The sequence below is a fragment of the Crinia signifera genome, chromosome 1 (genome assembly GCF_055691185.1).
Source record: "Crinia signifera chromosome 1, ASM5569118v1, whole genome shotgun sequence".
Lineage (NCBI taxonomy): Eukaryota > Metazoa > Chordata > Amphibia > Anura > Myobatrachidae > Crinia > Crinia signifera.
The window spans coordinates 214955049-214972035 of NC_139217.1; the positions used below are offsets into that span (position 1 = coordinate 214955049).

The 16987-nt window shown below is 41.4% G+C and overlaps 1 protein-coding gene across 2 annotated transcripts in view; it reads left to right on the top strand.

Annotated features, from left to right (window-relative positions):
• The window catches only part of SMIM24 (small integral membrane protein 24), an 80452-nt gene extending 74818 nt beyond the window's left edge, over window positions 1-5634 (top strand). For both annotated transcript variants that reach the window (XM_083179253.1, XM_083179254.1), the window contains exon 4: window positions 5209-5634. In XM_083179253.1, coding sequence (XP_083035379.1) covers window positions 5209-5344 — 136 coding nt within the window. In that variant the 3' untranslated portion in view covers window positions 5345-5634. The remainder of the gene's footprint in view (window positions 1-5208) is intronic.
• Window positions 5635-16987: the final 11353 nt, after the last annotated feature.

Here is a 16987-nt window from a genome sequence, read left to right on the forward strand (position 1 = left end):
GGTCCCAACCATCCAGCTGGGTAATGCCACAGCCGGGGACACTTTTTATACAAAAAGACGATTCAGCATCGGGAAATTCCGGACCATAATTGGCTGGTGGGAGGGCCTAAGTTCCGGTCGGAGAAGTAAACACAACACCGGATCATCACTACAGCAGTGCAGGGGTCCCGGAGATGCCCTGAAGATGGCTGGTGAGTATGTTTTCTATCCACAGGTACCCACATGTATACTACTGGACAAGGGGACTGATGCTTCGTGGCAACATAGGTAAGTATTGGATGAATGGATACTGTGTGCAATAAAGTTTAACTGTGTGTATGCATATTTATTTATTTAACTATTTGTCCCCCCTACCCCAGGACCCCTGCCCATGCTGACCAGTCAGAGGGATGAATGCTTTGTTCGGAGGGGACTTGTATAAAAAGTCTCCCCCCGGCTGTGGCATTACCCTGCTGACAGGTTGGGCCCAGTGCTGGTTCTTGAAATACGGGGGACCCCTGGTCATTTTGTGCCCCATATTTTGGGAACCAGGACCGACCATTGAGCCTGGTGCTGGTTTTGTAAAATCAAGGGAACCCCAACTTGTTTGTCCCTGTGATTTTATGAAATCAGGACTGGCGCTTTGAGCCTGGGGCTGGTTATGCTCAGGAGGGGGGACCCCACGTAATTTTTTTTTTTTAACAAAATTGCACTTCTTAAAATGCACACATTTTCTGGACTGAAAATCGCACATTTTCATGACTAAAAATTGCACTATATCACGCTTTCTTGCCACAAATTCGCATCTCATTACATATGTGAAAATCGGGCAAAAAATGCGATTTTCAAAGGTGCGATTTGGTGCGATTTTTAAACATGACCAAAAATCACCACCTATTACAATTCGCCCACAATGTTTATTTTTCTTATCAAACACTTAAAACATGGGGTTAAATTTAATGTGATGCGAAAATGTGATTTGTGCGATTTTTTTGCCAAAAAGTTATGGCTTTGGATAGAAATTCACTTTTAAATAAATACAACAAGACGTGTGTACAGCAGAGCGCTCGGCACAACTTATTTGTTTATCAAGGTGACACAGTTTGGTTGTTGCCATAGTCACAAGGTAGCGTCTTCTATGTGCCGCTGTCTAATGGCGACACATGTAGTCATCCCTGCAGGTCGGGTGGGAGGTCCCGCCGCGGCTGTGGATGCTGCACATGGTGGTTTAGGTATAAAGGTATGTCATTTTCTGTTATGCTCTGCACCTGACATCATTTACAATATAACTGAAACATTGTATTTCTGTAAATTCTGCTGTAAGAGTCTTCTTTTGGAGTGCTGCCCCATGCCGAATCGAGACATATATATATATATATATACACAGTATTCTCCATTAAGAGAAACGACATCTGCACACCAATGAACTTTTCAAGTGATTTTAAGAATATAATTGTAAGTCCAGTTTCAGAAAAATCTTAAAACACATGGCAACATATTGAAAAAAAGACAATAGCAGTGGGTCACTTATCCTCAGCGGGCAAACAGCATGATACCCGTGGACCTCCACGCTGGTCCCATAACCATTTTGGTGTGTTACCACCTTTTTCAAGAGCAAGAGTGCTCTTGAAAAAGGTGGTAACACACCGAAAAGTTCATTGGTGTGCAGATGTCGTTTCTCTTAATGGAGAATACTGTGTATATTTAACTTGAATATGGGATCTGGCACCCAGCCAATTGGATATAAAGTGGAGTGTGGTTTTTCTCTGTGCATCTTTATATATATATATATATATATATATATATATATATATAATTCCAAGAGGCAACACACTCCCAATGACAGGGTATACTTTCTCAGTGCCAGCTGTAGACTCTTATGGCAATAAGGTTGTATATATATCATACTCACGCTACAACCAAGCAGCAACAGCAGAACTCGATAATACGGAGCAGTAACACTTCCAACAGGAATTAAGTTGGCAATGTTTCGATTTATTAATCGCTTCAGACAGCCGACCGGTTTCGACACTGTAAGGCATGGCTTGAAAAAGACACTTTACAGTGACGAAACCTGTAGGCTGTCTGAAGCAGAGGAGGACTTTTGTGACCCTCACCACATCCCCACATCCAGGGACGCCTGTTATATGGGATAACATCTTCATGCTTTTCTTGTCTGCATATATTTGTAGGCAAGAATTTATGGTGAGAGTCTTCATTTGCCTTAATCTTGCTCTGTTTTAATAACCTTCTTAATTGTTAATAAAAGTTACTGCATTATGGTGATCTCTCCATTCCTTTGAGATAAAATTATTACTGAGGAGGAAAAGGAGGAATCGATTGGTGACAGGTCTGTCTCTCAATTAAGCGCAATTGTGTACTATCAATGTGGACAATAAACTTTGGAGCCTTCGTGAACAGATCAAGATCATACCCCCGAATCAAAAAATTGCCAATCATATTATCAATTTGCCTACAACAATCCTCTGGACTACAAATACGACATGCTCTTAAAAACTGAGAAAAAGGCAAACCAAACTTAAGAGGTTAGGGTGAAAACTAGCTGAGTGTAGTATAGTATTGTGGTCTGTGTCCTTCCTGAAAAGAGAGGTAGACACCACCCCCTCGCTTAAAGCCACAGTGACATACAGAAAATTTACCCTCTCACGATCAATGGTAAAGGATAACTTTAAAAGGACTAGACGATTGGTTATGCCTGTCGATAAAAATTTTAAATTGTTGGTCTGTGCTAGTCCATATAAGAAAAATATCATCTATGTACCTGGCCTAAAAATTCATCATGCCAGATATATAGGGACCGTTGAAAAAAATGTTGTGTTCAGCGGCAAACATAAAGCCATTAGCGTACGATGGGGCCACAATGGACCCTATCGCAAAGCCCACACGCTGTAAAAAGAACCGCCCACAATATATAAAATAATTATGGGTCAATACAATCTGTAAAAGATCACAAAAAACTCCACTGAAGGACCAACATAAAATGGACTAGTACTGATGAGCTGTTGGACAGCCTGAATGCCATGGTCATTAGGAATTACAGTATAGAGGCTGGATACGTCTAAACTGCATAAATAGCTGTTAACCGGAATGTCCTGGACAGCCTGAATCTTAATGAGAAAGGACGTAGTGTCCAGAAGGTATTTAGGTTGTTTGACAATGCAAGGCTGTAGCATGGCATATAGGTAAACAGCACAATGTTGAAACAAGGTCTGCAGGGGGGAACAGTGGCGTGTTTGTGTATTTTCGGCAAGGTACAGTATACATGACCGGCGTCACCGGCCATGCAGGGAGCAGTGCCTCACCAAGCTCCTTACTGATAATGCCCTCCCGTTGTAATCTAGACACAAGAACAGAAGTAAAAGCTGCAGTAGGGTCTCTGGTTAAAGGCTGATATACAGTGTGATCAGATAATTGTCGATCAATTTCACTCTTATATGTGGATTAATTCTGTATTACTATTGCCCTGCCCTTATCGGCGGGGCGAATAATAATAATTTCAGGATTATTGGATAGACTCCTCAGAGTCTCACGCTCCACATAAGGTAAATTACCACAATCAAAGGTATCAACATTAGCTTTAGTATATATACCAACATCATGATCCTTGAAAAGGATTTAATGGATACATTATTACTCAATGGATCGCAACTGCAATGGAATCGACACATTCTGAGAATCAGAGACAATAGTAGAATCAGATTTGTTAAAAAAGAATGCCATGGGTTAATTATTATAGCCCAGCTACTGGTCACATTATCAACACGGCCAGACGTCATTGGCCATTGTTGAGTACTGACAGGGACTTAGGACTCGCTAATACAACCCTGATGCCCTGTTACACACGAGGTAGAAATGTGGGAGATTGGGTGGTCCGCACTGACATTACCTCTCTCCCAATATCTTCCTCCACACCTGCATCTGCCCCATTTTTGGGCTGATGTAACGGATTCTACAGGTGCCTGAATTGTATTACTTGCCGTAGTCTCACTGTCAGTGACAGTTTCTGTCATCCCTTCAGAGGAAAAAGATATATCATTAGATAGAGGGTTACCTGTACTACACGTTATATTGTATATCTTATTTCTTGCCCTTGCGGGCTCCATTATGTTGGTAAATCGGATTGCACATTAAGGATCCGGATGGCAGGGCATCGTGCGGCCATACATGCTGCTTTGCTATCTGGCATGAGGGACCAGCCTGTGGCTAGGAATTTTGCCCAGGCTGGCCACGATATGGAAAATTCGAGGTATATGATCATTGACCATGTGCCCCCCCCCCCCCCCGGCAACGGGGAGGAAATAGGTCATTAGCCGTGCTTAAATGTGAGTCACGCTGGATTTTTAGGCTGAACACTGTGATGCCTAATGGATTAAATGATAATTGGGTTTACATGCTTTCTTTATAAACTTACTTACATCTGTATTAATGCTTGCTGTATTTATGCTAATATATTATATAATGTATTGAGTATTACATATTTTGTACATTTGAATTGGTACTTTTTTTGTAATGACGTAATCAATCCTCTTGTGTCCATCTAGCCTGATCACTAATTGTCTATGTCCGATTTGAATGATGCCGGTTCTCTCGGGTCACGCTGGGTGTCTGCAGTTACTATCTAAGTCTGGTATCCTGGTTACAGCATTGGTGTCAGTGCCGCGTTGCCAGGGTAACAGGTCTGGATGTGATGCGACAGCACGGCTTGTGCCGCAGACTTCCGGGTCATCCTGTCGGCATTCACGTGTAATACGGTGGGGATATAAGGTGAGTAAATGATTGTATGTGTTATGCCTGATGACGATTAATAAATTGAAATTGAATTGCTAATTTGATTCCTGTTGGACGTGTTACGTGTTGGAAGTTTCGCCAGTCCAAGCAATTTACTCTGAGGGTGGATGACTTTCCATAGCAGGATGATTTTGAAAATCGTCCACTCCACTGCTCAGCTGCTGGTTATATCCACAGATGAGCGGTGGCGGCTGGCGATGATGTGCAAGCGCTGAACTGCACTCACCGCTCATCCCCAGACCATACACACTCTGTGACTTTTGAGCTAAAATCAGCTCAAACGGTAAAGGTGAGCTGCTTTCAGCTCAGAATTGCCCAGTGTGGATGAGCCTTTAGTGTCTATCTGATAACTTGGCAGTCTTATCTGTGTATGAATTAAGGTATGTTTTGTGTATCCATTATAATTTATCTATCTTGCAGGGTTAACATGAACATCTATGATAATGAAGCACTTGAAGAAGAAGCTGATTATAACAAAGAAAAAACAGAGAACCAGAAGTCTATGGGGCAGTGGGTAGCAAAAGAAAACGAGGAACAGAAAATCACTGCCATGTGATAACATTTATAGCTCTAGTATTGTTCTGCCCAAGGACGTTTATATAGGCCTAGTAGAGATATACAGAGATACAAGACATCTTCATATTCTACTGATTTAGCTTCTATTTTTACAATCTCTATGCTAAAAGTGATCAAAAGCTTTGTATTTTAAATAATAAATCACACACAGTTGATTTACATTGTATGTGAGCTTTAGAAAATTATTTGCTACACAATGAAACAGAGTTGTACAGTAGCATTCATGATCTTGACTTGTGTATGAATGTAATAGTAGTACTTCCTCATCTTCATGGCTAGATAATCATTAAGGAAAGACAAATTCCTTTTATCAGTATTTCTATCACTTAACCAAGATCGTTTATAAAGCAATGTAATAAAATGCAGAACAACACCGCAATTGTCAAGAATGCCAGTCTGGAATGTAAATGTAAAGACAAACCATTAATATATGCAAAACTGACACTCATGCAGGCTTCTTTGGAAGGCAGTTCCGATTTTACTGGAATAACTGGTCTATTTTTGTTTACACATGAAATCATCTATCAACACATTGTTGCTGCAGGCAACATCTGTAAACTTGCATCCCCTTGGAACAGTGGCGTAACTATTAAATCAGCGCCCCCCCTGCCGAAAATGTTGGCGGCGTCCCCCCCCCGGAGGGTAAACAAACCCATCGAGCATGTCAACATTGACCATGTTAGCAGTCAACATGTTAACATTGATTGAAGGGAGAAGAAAGAATGTTAAGATGTTGACGAGAGAAGAAAAAAAGAAGACTCTCTTTGCCCTTTTGCTCCACGGAAGGTTTCTGTCCTCCCTGAGCTCGCCTTAGGACACCTGCATTACGGTTTGACAGGTGTACTGCCCCAGTCAAACTCCCCACCCGCCACTCTTTGAAAAAATTTTTTTATTTAAAATATTTAATTTTTATTGATATACATTAAAACCATGTCTGTGGTTTCAAACATCATATCCTTACTCATATAACAATACAAACAAAAAATTGTTGGTGGTCAGACGAATCTGATATGTATATAACTTATTGTGGACTAAATCAATGCGGAGTCTCTTCTACCTCAATGTTAACATTTATGTAATGTCAACATGATTAGAATGTTAAGAGACAGTAATGCTGGTGCACTAGCAATATCTTGTGGACAGGTGGTCAGCAGGGGGAGAACTATAGAATAGTCAACGGATGAAGCAGAACCAGTGGTGACTGTGTACGCTACTCTTATCCAAATCCCTCCCCCTGCAGCCTAACCCTAACCAACCCCCTACATTAGAGCACTCAGGAGGGGAGGGGGGTCTGAGTACCCAGGACCCCCCCCTCCCAACCGTGATTCACGCCCCACCCCTCCGTCATTAGGCTACGCCCCTTAAAAGCCCAATAAATCATGGGATGTGCAATCATGTGCACGTGCGTCTCAGTCTCCGTCGCCAGCGCGACGGAAACCCTGTCCGTCTCCGCCTCAGGGAAACAGACAGGGTTAGGGGGGTTGCGGGCAGGCGGCGGGGACCCCGGGTTACCGGCGGCAAGCCAGCGGGGACCCGGGGGAACGAATGGAAGCGCTGTCGGAAGGGGACGTGCGTGCCTCTCGTGCGCGCGCGTCCCCTTCTCACCATCGATATGGCGCTGGCCAGGATGAGCCGTACTGCATCTGTATACATACATACAGACAGTATATGTGTGTGTGTAGAGATATATATGTATCTACACACAGAATATACAGTATGTCCCCACAGTGAATGCAAATAGGGATGAGGTTGTGGCGTTAACACACAGCAACGCCCCATTATGCCAAGGTCACGTCCCCTTTTCAGGAGTGCACAAGAGAAACCCCCTTCAGCAAATCCTGCATTTGCCCCTGCCCTAGGCCCTAATGCTAAGTTGCAGTGAAGTTGGCAAAGGCATGTTGATGGCAGGATATAGTTTATACTACCTCTAAGATGGTGCCTCCAGAGATTATGCTCTGTTACCATTTGCTAGTCAGAAGTCTCTTGTGAATATGCTTTATTTTTGACCCTCTAAAGGAGCCCATACACGGTCCGTTGTGTATGGTTTCATTTTGTACTATGCGATGCGCGCTCCCGCGGTACAAAAAGTATGTGCTGCACATACTTTTTGTACTAGCTATACATCGGATCGTAGTGCATGCACACTGCATGCACTAGGGATGCGATCCAATCTGATGTGTGCTGTTTAAGCACACAACGGATCCGATTAACGGACCGTGTATAATACCTCATAATACCTCATCTCATTCAAAGCAAAATGTAACCTTTGCACACAGGCCCAAATGTAAGGCACATGTGTACCCACCAGTGGTGTATTTATAATGATTGCAGTGTGCACAATGCACACTGGGCCTGAGTCCCAGGGGGGCCCACACCGCACACGATGCACCCATTTTTCTTATAGTTACTCTCCAGAGTCCAGCAGTAGTGGCAGGAGCGCTGCTGAAATCGCCAAGAAAATGTCCCGGAGTCCATTAATTTGTTATGCCTGTAAATACTGTACTGTAATTATATTATGAATCTTTCCATACACATGTTCATATGATGATCCTGCTGCTTATTATTTGTTGCCGACAACTTACTGAAACTACTTTATATAAAAATAAATCTGAATTAATTATTCATATTCATTTGTTAACTTATTTTAAGTGTTAAGGAGTTTTTCTGGTACTTATGTAATATCTGGGCTCCCGTTTTTCTTATGAGACCGCGTCCACTTGCGAGGCTCGCTGCGCTCGCCACGCTTCGGGCACGGTGGCTTGCTGCGCTCGCCACACTATATAAAGTCAACTCCATGCGTAGTTGGATAGTAGGGGTATGAAAAAATGGGGTGCATTTAACATGGGAGCCCAGATAATACATAAGTACCGGGATTTCTACTGAAATCACTCTGGTTTATTTTTCATCCTTCAATTTAATAAGTAAAAGCCTACAGCTGTGAGAAAAACGGTACTTGTGTAATATCTGGGCTCCCGTTTTTCTTATGAGACCGCGTCCCCTCGCGGGGCTCGCTGCGCTCGCACGCTTCGGGCACGGTGGCTCGCTGCGCTCGCCACACTATATAAAATCAACTCCATGCGTAGTTGGATAGTAGGGGTATGAAAAAATGGGGTGCATTTAACATGGGAGCCCAGATAATACATAAGTACCCAGATTTTTCCTAAAATGTGAGGGGACTTGTTCTGTGTAACCCCTCATTATTCCCTTAACCCCTTCCCGACATTTGACGTATATATACGTCATGGTCGGGAAGGACTTCCCGACACATGACGTATATATACGTCATGGCTTTAAACTGTCACCGCGTCTATAGACGCGGTGACAGTTTGGAGATGTCTGCTGTCCCTGACAGCAGACATCCCCCCTCGCCGCCCAGGGGGGGCAGGGGTGCCCCCCCCGGTCGGCGATCGCTGCGATTGGCTGTTCAAAAGTGAACAGCCAATTGCAGCGTTTTCTGTGTTACCGGCGGCTAAGCCGCTCGGTAACACAGAGATCGGTGGTGATCGGTGCTGTTAAGTACAGCACCGATCACCACCGAGCGGCAAACCGCTCTCCCACCCGCCCGGCAGCCCGCCCTCCCTCCCGGCAGCCTCCCTCCAGCCCTCCCTCCCACCCAGCCAGCAGCCGCAGCGCCAGCCCCCCTCCCACCCCCCCGCCAGCAGCAGCACAGTTAAATATTTGATTTTGGCTATAAATTCATTTATATGACCTATATATATATATATAAATATATATATAGATATATATATCGAGAAAAAGAAGGCCACACAATGCGCTCAGTGAATTTAGTTAAGCAGCAACCCTGAGGGGGTCCCCTGTTAGATAGGACCCTATATATATATATATATATGTGTATATATGTATATATATATATATATACACATATATATATATATATGTGTGTATATATATATATATATATATACACATATATATATATACACACACACATATATATATATATATATATACAGTGATCGGTGCTGTTAAGTACAGCACCGATCACCACCGATCGCCAGCCCCCCCCCCCCCTCCCACCCGGCAGCCCCCCCTCCCACCCACCCGGCTGCCGCAGCGCCAGCACCCCTCCCACCCCCCCACCAGCCGCAGCGCCAGCCCCCCTCCCAAAGCTGGTGAGCAAAATGGGGTCACATGTGGGGGGTTCCACTGTATTGGTGCTTCGGGGGTCTTGCTAATGCGACATAGCACCCACCTTTCATTCCACCTCCAAAAATCACTCCTTCCCTTCTGAGTCCTGCCATGCACCCAAATGGTATTTTTGGGTCACATATGAGGCATTGCCGTACTCGGGAGAAATTGGGGCACAGATTTTGGGGTGCTTTGTCTCCTTCATTCCTTGCGAAAATGAAAAATTTTGAGCCAGAACTGCATTTTTGTGTAAAAAATTACATTTTTTTACACAAAAATGCAGATCTGGCTCAAAATTTTTCATTTTCACAAGGAATGAAGGAGACAAAGCACCCCAAAATCTGTGCCCCAATTTCTCCTGAGCATGGCAATGCCTCACATGTGACCAAAAAATACCAGTTGGGTGCATGGCCGGACTCAGAAGGGAAGGAGTGATTTTTGGATTTTGCAGCACAGATTCTGGTTGAATGACCCCTGAAGCACCCATACAGTGGAACCCCCCCACAAGTGACCCCATTTTGCAAACTACACCCTTCAGGGAATTCATCAGGGGGTATAGTGTACATTTCAAACCCCCAGGGGTTTCACCAATTTTGATACAACTGAGCTGTGAAAATGAAAAATTAAATTTTTTCATTTTCACAGCCCAGTTGTATCAAAATTGGTGAAACCCCTGGGGGTTTGAAATGTACACTATACCCCTAAATGAATTCCCTGAAGGGTGTAGTTTGCAAAATGGGGTGACTTGTGGGGGAGGTTCCTAACTTTGAGCACTTATGGTGCCTAGAAACCTACATGGTGCCTAAAAAATAATCTCATAAAAAGGAGGCTCCAAAATCAAGTAGGTGCTCCTTCTATTATGAAGCCTGTGGTTTGGTCAACGTGCATACTAGGGCCACATATAGGATATTTATGAAAACAAAAGAATTGGGGGAATCAATTTTTAGTCACATTTCTCTAGTAAAATCTACTGTATTCGTTAGAAAAATGTATTAAAATTGAAACTCTGCAAAAAAAAAGAAATTTTGAAATTTCACCTACACTTTGTTTTAATTCCTGTGAAACACCTAAAGGGTTAACAAACTTCCAAAATGCTGTTTTGAATACTGTGAGGGGTGCAGTTTTTGAAATGGCATCATTTATGGGGGTGTCTCACATACAAGTCCCTCAAAGTCACATCAGAACTGAACTGGTCCCTAAAAAAATCAGTGTTTGAAATTTTCCTGAAAATTTGAGAATTTGCTATTCATATTTGAAGCCTCCTAGTGTCCAAAAAAATGAAAAGGAGGTTGAAATAATGATGGCAACATAAAGTAGACATATGGTCTTTGTTAGTTATTAACTATTTTGAGTGGTATGTTTATTTGTCTCTCAAGCAGAAAATGTGACATTTTGCAAATTGCAAAATTTTCCATTTTTTCACGACATTTTGGTATTTTTCACAAAAAAACACAGACTGTATCGACCCAAATTTACCACTAACTTGAAGTACAATGTGTCACGAGAAAACAATCTCAAAATCACTGGGATAAGTAAAAGCAAAAAAAAGTTATCCCCACTTAAGTGAAACATGTCAGATTTGAAAAAAATGGCTCTGTCAGGAAGGCAAAAACTGGCTGTGTCAGGAAGGGGTTAATAAGTAAGCAACTGGAAGCATCCAATTTCCTTAATAAGTCCAATAATTACTCACCTTCTGGCAGTGCTGTTCTTATTTAACACTTCTCCAGCATGTGTGATTCCTGTTTTTGGGCCAGATGCACTAACACTAAAACAGCCAGCCAATCAGCTCCTATCTGCCATGTCACAGACTGTGTTTGAAAGATGTCAGGCAGGAGCTGATTGGTTGCTTGCTTATCACTCTCCATTTTATCACTTTTGAAGCTTAGTGCATCTGGCCCATAGTGAGACCTCAGTTAGTGTGTGTGTGTGTGTGTGTGTGTGTGTGTGTGTGTGTGTGTGTGTGTGTGTGTGTGTGAGAGACCCCTTGTTAGTGACCCACTGACATGTGGTAACCCCATCATGTTTGAGTGACACAGTGACCCTGTCAAGTGTGTCTAGTGTTTGTGATCCCAGTGTTCTGTGCAATTACTTACCTCTGTCTGAACAGAAGTGCAGAACAATGCAGCAAGTGTGCAGAAGCTGGTCAAAGCAGAGACCAGACCAGTCGGAACAGGTGATGTTTTTTTCTTCTATCCCCCCCTGCAGGATTTTGGTTTAAAAAAATCAAAAACTATTTTCTTTTATAAATTGGATACCACAGGTAATTCAAAATTAGTCATAGGATTTTCTAAATCTTTTGCCTACAAAATCCTGCAGGTAATTCAATATGCCCCAATGGATTAATTGTCTATGGGTACTTGGAACAACAGCAGCACTGTCAGCACACAAATCTGTCATATGATAACATCCAATAAAGCAAAGTTTTTCTTATCATAGTAAGGACATTGTAATTTGTTAAAATGTTGCCAATGTATTTGCATTCGGACATACAGTAGGAGCACATCTCATCATTCTTGCTTAGGCCATGGCTCAGGATGGCTAGCCATGGCTATCCTATTGTTCTCAGCTGCAATACAATACATAGAACAATAGAGTAGGTGATTAGCAGAGTAATCCAATTACTCACTTAATCCTATTATAGAGAAAGATGGCAGTGGCTCCCACTGTAATATTGTCACGCATATACACACAGAACACATTCAAGCTCTAAATCCATATACGCAGGTGCACAAATCACAGACAAATCTTCCTTTCTCTACTGTTTCAAGAATGAAGAGAAAATCTGAGTTTATTTTTTTCTTTTTATATATTTTTCCTTAATCTTTCTGATCGCTTACAAAAGAAACTATTTGTCCATTATTAAAAAAATAGGGAAAGCACATTTCCACCCACCCCCATCCCCAAAAACAAAGTAATGGAAGAAAAGGATAATTCTACTAATAAAAAACTATACAGATTAAAAACCCAATTATTCAAATTCAGCAAAATGTAAATCACCTCAAAATGTAACCCACAAGCAGCTAAAGGTAAGTGCAAAGTATCACAGTCCCTTTTGACTACATTGGAGTTAATATTCGTCCCACAAATGTTTTGGGGAGAAGGACATCCAACATTTGGTTTATTACTTACAATATTACCATACCTTTTGAGTTTTGAATTTCTCCTATTTAGAACAATCCTTGGCAAGTTAAAGGGGATGTCCCCTCCCCATGTTCTCTCACAGAGTGTAGGACAAATTAAACAAGTTGCATATATTTAGAAGATTTTGGAAGACAGCAGAGAGAAGATAAAACACAGAAAGAAAATAATTTGCAGAGGGAAAGGTGGAAATAAGCAAGAGATAAAATAATATATTTCAGAGCACAAAGTTGAATGATTGCCATGTAATGAGAGACACTTTCTGTCTGTGGAACTACATATACATCAGTCATCAGTTTGTAGCTAAAAATGGAATTTGACATTGGCCCACTGGAAAATTCTCTATAAGGGTGGTAGAACCACTCCTCTAGAGAGACTTGGCGCTATTTTAAAGAAAAAATATATATATACTGTAGGTTTAATACCTGAAAAGTTAAAAGTGTTAACCCCTTAAATTGCTGCAAGAGTAAAGCACTTGCTAGGCTCTAACAACAGTAGAGAAAGAAGGGTTTGGTGTACTCTGCGCTAATCATTGGGTATATAATAAACTCACGCTGTGCACAATGAGAACAGGACACACTTTAAAATGACAAATTTTATATGAGTAAAATATAAAAATATAAACAATAATTAAAGATATAGGAGGGTAAACAACAAAGAGTATAATCAATAATAACATAAGTTATAAATAATAAACATTAGTCATTGAGTATTGTAAGCAGAGGCATACCTAGACATTCATCGGCCCCATAGCAAAAGTTTGTAAGGGGCCCCCTATTTAACTGATGGTGATAAATGTATGTAAAACATATTACTTGGACAGCAGAGATGGGCCCCCTTTAGCTCTGGGCCCCATAGCAGCTGCACCACTTGCACCTATGGTAGTTACGCCCTTGATTGTAAGGGTTAAATTGCAAGGGAGAGCCCATTGGAACCTGACCAAAAAGGAGTATGCTGGCATCCCAGCTGAGAGACTTGTGCAGATGGATCTGTGACTGAGTCAGTAAACTTTTAAAACAGTCGTTTTGTCAAGCAAGGATGTTAAAAGACAAATGGAATGGAAACAGAATTTTTTGACAGTGATAGGTGCACAATTAAATACACTGTGCATCTGAACAATACACCAGAAAGGCACACATCCAGTAGATTGCCTCAAAATACTTAGAAGACAAACAGAGTGGTGAATAGTAATTAGCGCTCAGTGTATAACCAACAAGTAAAAAGGGGATATTATATCACCATATGATACGTTCTTTGTGAAATGTTCACAATCAGGGCAACCTGAAAGATATACACCCCTTCACACGGATGGTGCGACAAGGGGGACAAACAGAATACACTGATAGTGCAGGTTAACCTTGATTTAAAATTGAATTTAATACAGATCACACATACAATCTGCAGACAATAAAAACAGCATGGGTGGTTTTCCACAGTGGCAAAAACAGCACGGTCAGATGGAAATAGGCAGGTTCAACTTTGTCCAATAAGACTCCCGTCCAGAACAGGGGCTCAGCGGTACACGGAACTCTGCGTCGACCAGTTATTGTTTTCTCCTCCAGGGCACTTTCCAGCAGTAAGAACACTCAACGCGTTTCAGATAAGTCCTTCATCAGGAGTGTAATGTCCAAGAGGGAGATGAGGCCCTCTTAAATAGTCCCGTAATTACTAACATACAGGTGTGCATCAGCCGCTACAAGGGCTGTACTGTGATGTCCGGCGGAAACAAGATGGCCGTGGGTGTCACGGTCTGAGTTGTATGAAACGCGGAAGTTGATTCTTCCGTGCGTGTCACTCTGGCTTTCACCACCAGTTAGATAGAGATGTTTTGTTCAAAAGGTGTTATATTTATTAATGCTACTGCCATCTTGCTTTTGCTTCTGGACAATTTTACATAGCTTACACATTATAAAGAACAATTTCCTTGACGGGTCTATAAAAGAGACAAAAATGTCAGTACATATAAAATACATATAAAAACAAATAAAACAATTAGAAAGGGTGGAAACATACACAAACATCTGAGCGACCATGTTTAGGACAAGAACGGTTTGAGTTCGAATTCACTGTTGAGTCCCTGTGGAACCAGGGTCCTCAAACGGTGAATCCACCTCATCTCTGTTCTTGAAAGTCGGTTTTCCATGTCATTAGACCTCCAATTGGAAGAGATCTGTTCAATCCCCCCAAAATTGGATATCTTACAAATATTGGATGCATGAACATTTTTAAAGTGAGCAGACACTGTATGTGTCATCAAGCCTTTTTTAATATTGTACACATGTTCTGCAAGTCGGGCTTTCATCTGTCGGGATGTTTTCCCCACATATGCTAGCCCGCACTCACACTGCAGAACATATATAACTCCTTTAGAGTGACAGGTTATAAAATTCTGGATTTTGTAAGTTTTACCCCCTATAGTGAAGTCTATCTTCTTTTTAACATCCGATTTTACTGTCTTGCACATTAAACATGTGCCGCAGCGATGAAAACCATTTGTTCTTGTACTTTTTCTTATCGCTGTTTCAGATGAGCTCTTCCCTAGATGGTTACGAAGAGTCGTGCTCTTCTATATATAAATTGGGGGACTTCGGGTAATAATTTACCTAAAACTGGATCTTTATGTAATAACTTCCAGTTTGACCTGAAGATCCTTTCGATGTCTTTATATTTGGAGCTATATTGGCTGATAAATGCAAATTTAAATCTGTCATTGTCCTTTTCATTTTGCTCTACACTTTTTTCTTTTAATAATTCAGATCTTTCAATTGTATCGATCCGGGATCTGGAGTATTGTAGAGATTTTTCACAATAACCCTTTGAGGTCAGACGTTTAGTAACTTCGTCGAACTATGTATCACAGATGGCCTTATCTGTACAGTTGCATTTTATTCTGGAAAACTGGCCAAAAGGTATAGCATTAAGCCAATTTCTGTGGTGTTAACTCTCTATGTTAATAAAACTATTAGAATCCGTTGGCTTGATAGGTATTTGTTTTAATTTGACTTTCTTCTATGTAAATGACCAAATCTAAAAAGATTTTTTTCCACAGGGACTCAACTCTGAATTCGAACTCAAGCCGTTCTTGTCCTAAACATGGTCGCTCAGATGTTTGTGTATGTTTCCACCCTTTCTAATTGTTTTATTTGTTTTTATATGTATTTTATATGTACTGACATTTTTGTCTCTTTTATAGACCCATCAAGGAAATTGTTCTTTATAATGTGTAAGCTATGTAAAATTGTCCAGAAGCAAAAGAAAGATCGCAGTAGCATTAATACATACAACACCTTTTGAACAAAACATCTCTATCTAACCGGCGGCGAAAGCCAGAGTGACACGCACGAAAGAATCTACTTCCGCATTTCATACAACTCAGACCGTGACACCCACGGCCATCTTGTTTCCGCCGGACATCACAGTACAGCCCCTGTTGCGGCTGATGCACACCTGTATGTTAGTAATTACGGGACTATTTAAGAGGGCCTCATCTCCCTCTTGGACATTACACTCCTGATGAAGGACTTATCTGAAACGCGTTGAGTGTTCTTACTGCTGGAAGGTGCCCTGGAGGAGAAAACAACCACTGGTGAACGCAGAGTTCCGTGTACCGCTGAGCCCCTGTTCCAGACGGGAGTCTTATTGGACAAAGTTGGATCTGCCTATTTTCATCTGACCGTGCTGTTTTTGCCACTGTGGAAAACCACCCATGCTGTTTTTATTGTCTGCAGATTGTAAGTGTGATCTGTATTAAATTCAATTTTAAATCAAGGTTAACCTGCACTATCAGTGTAGTCTGTTTGTCCCACCATCCGTGTGAAGGGGTGTATATCGTTTCAGGTTGCCCTGATTGTGAACATTTCACAAAGAATGTATCATAAATGGTGATATAATATCCCCTTTTTTCTTGTTGGTTATACACTGAGCGCTAATTACTATTCACCACTCTGTTTGTCTTCTAAGCAGGATGTTAGTAGCAAATGTCAAATGCAATATTAGTAATTATGAAGCGGTGGCTAGTGCCTCTGTTTAGCGTGTGTGCTAACACGCTAAACGGAGGCACTAACCACCGCTTCATACTCCTTTTTGGTCAGGCTCCAACGGGCTCTCCCTTGCAATTTAACCGTTACAATACTCAATGAATAATGTTTATTATTTATAACTTATGTTATTATTGATTATACTCCAACTTTTGTTGTTTACCCTCCTATATCTTTAATCATTGTTTATATTTTAATATTTAATCATATTAAATTTGTCATTTTAAAGTGAGTACTGTTCTCATTGTGCACAGCGTGAGTTTATTATATACCCAATGATTAGCGCAGAGTACACCAAA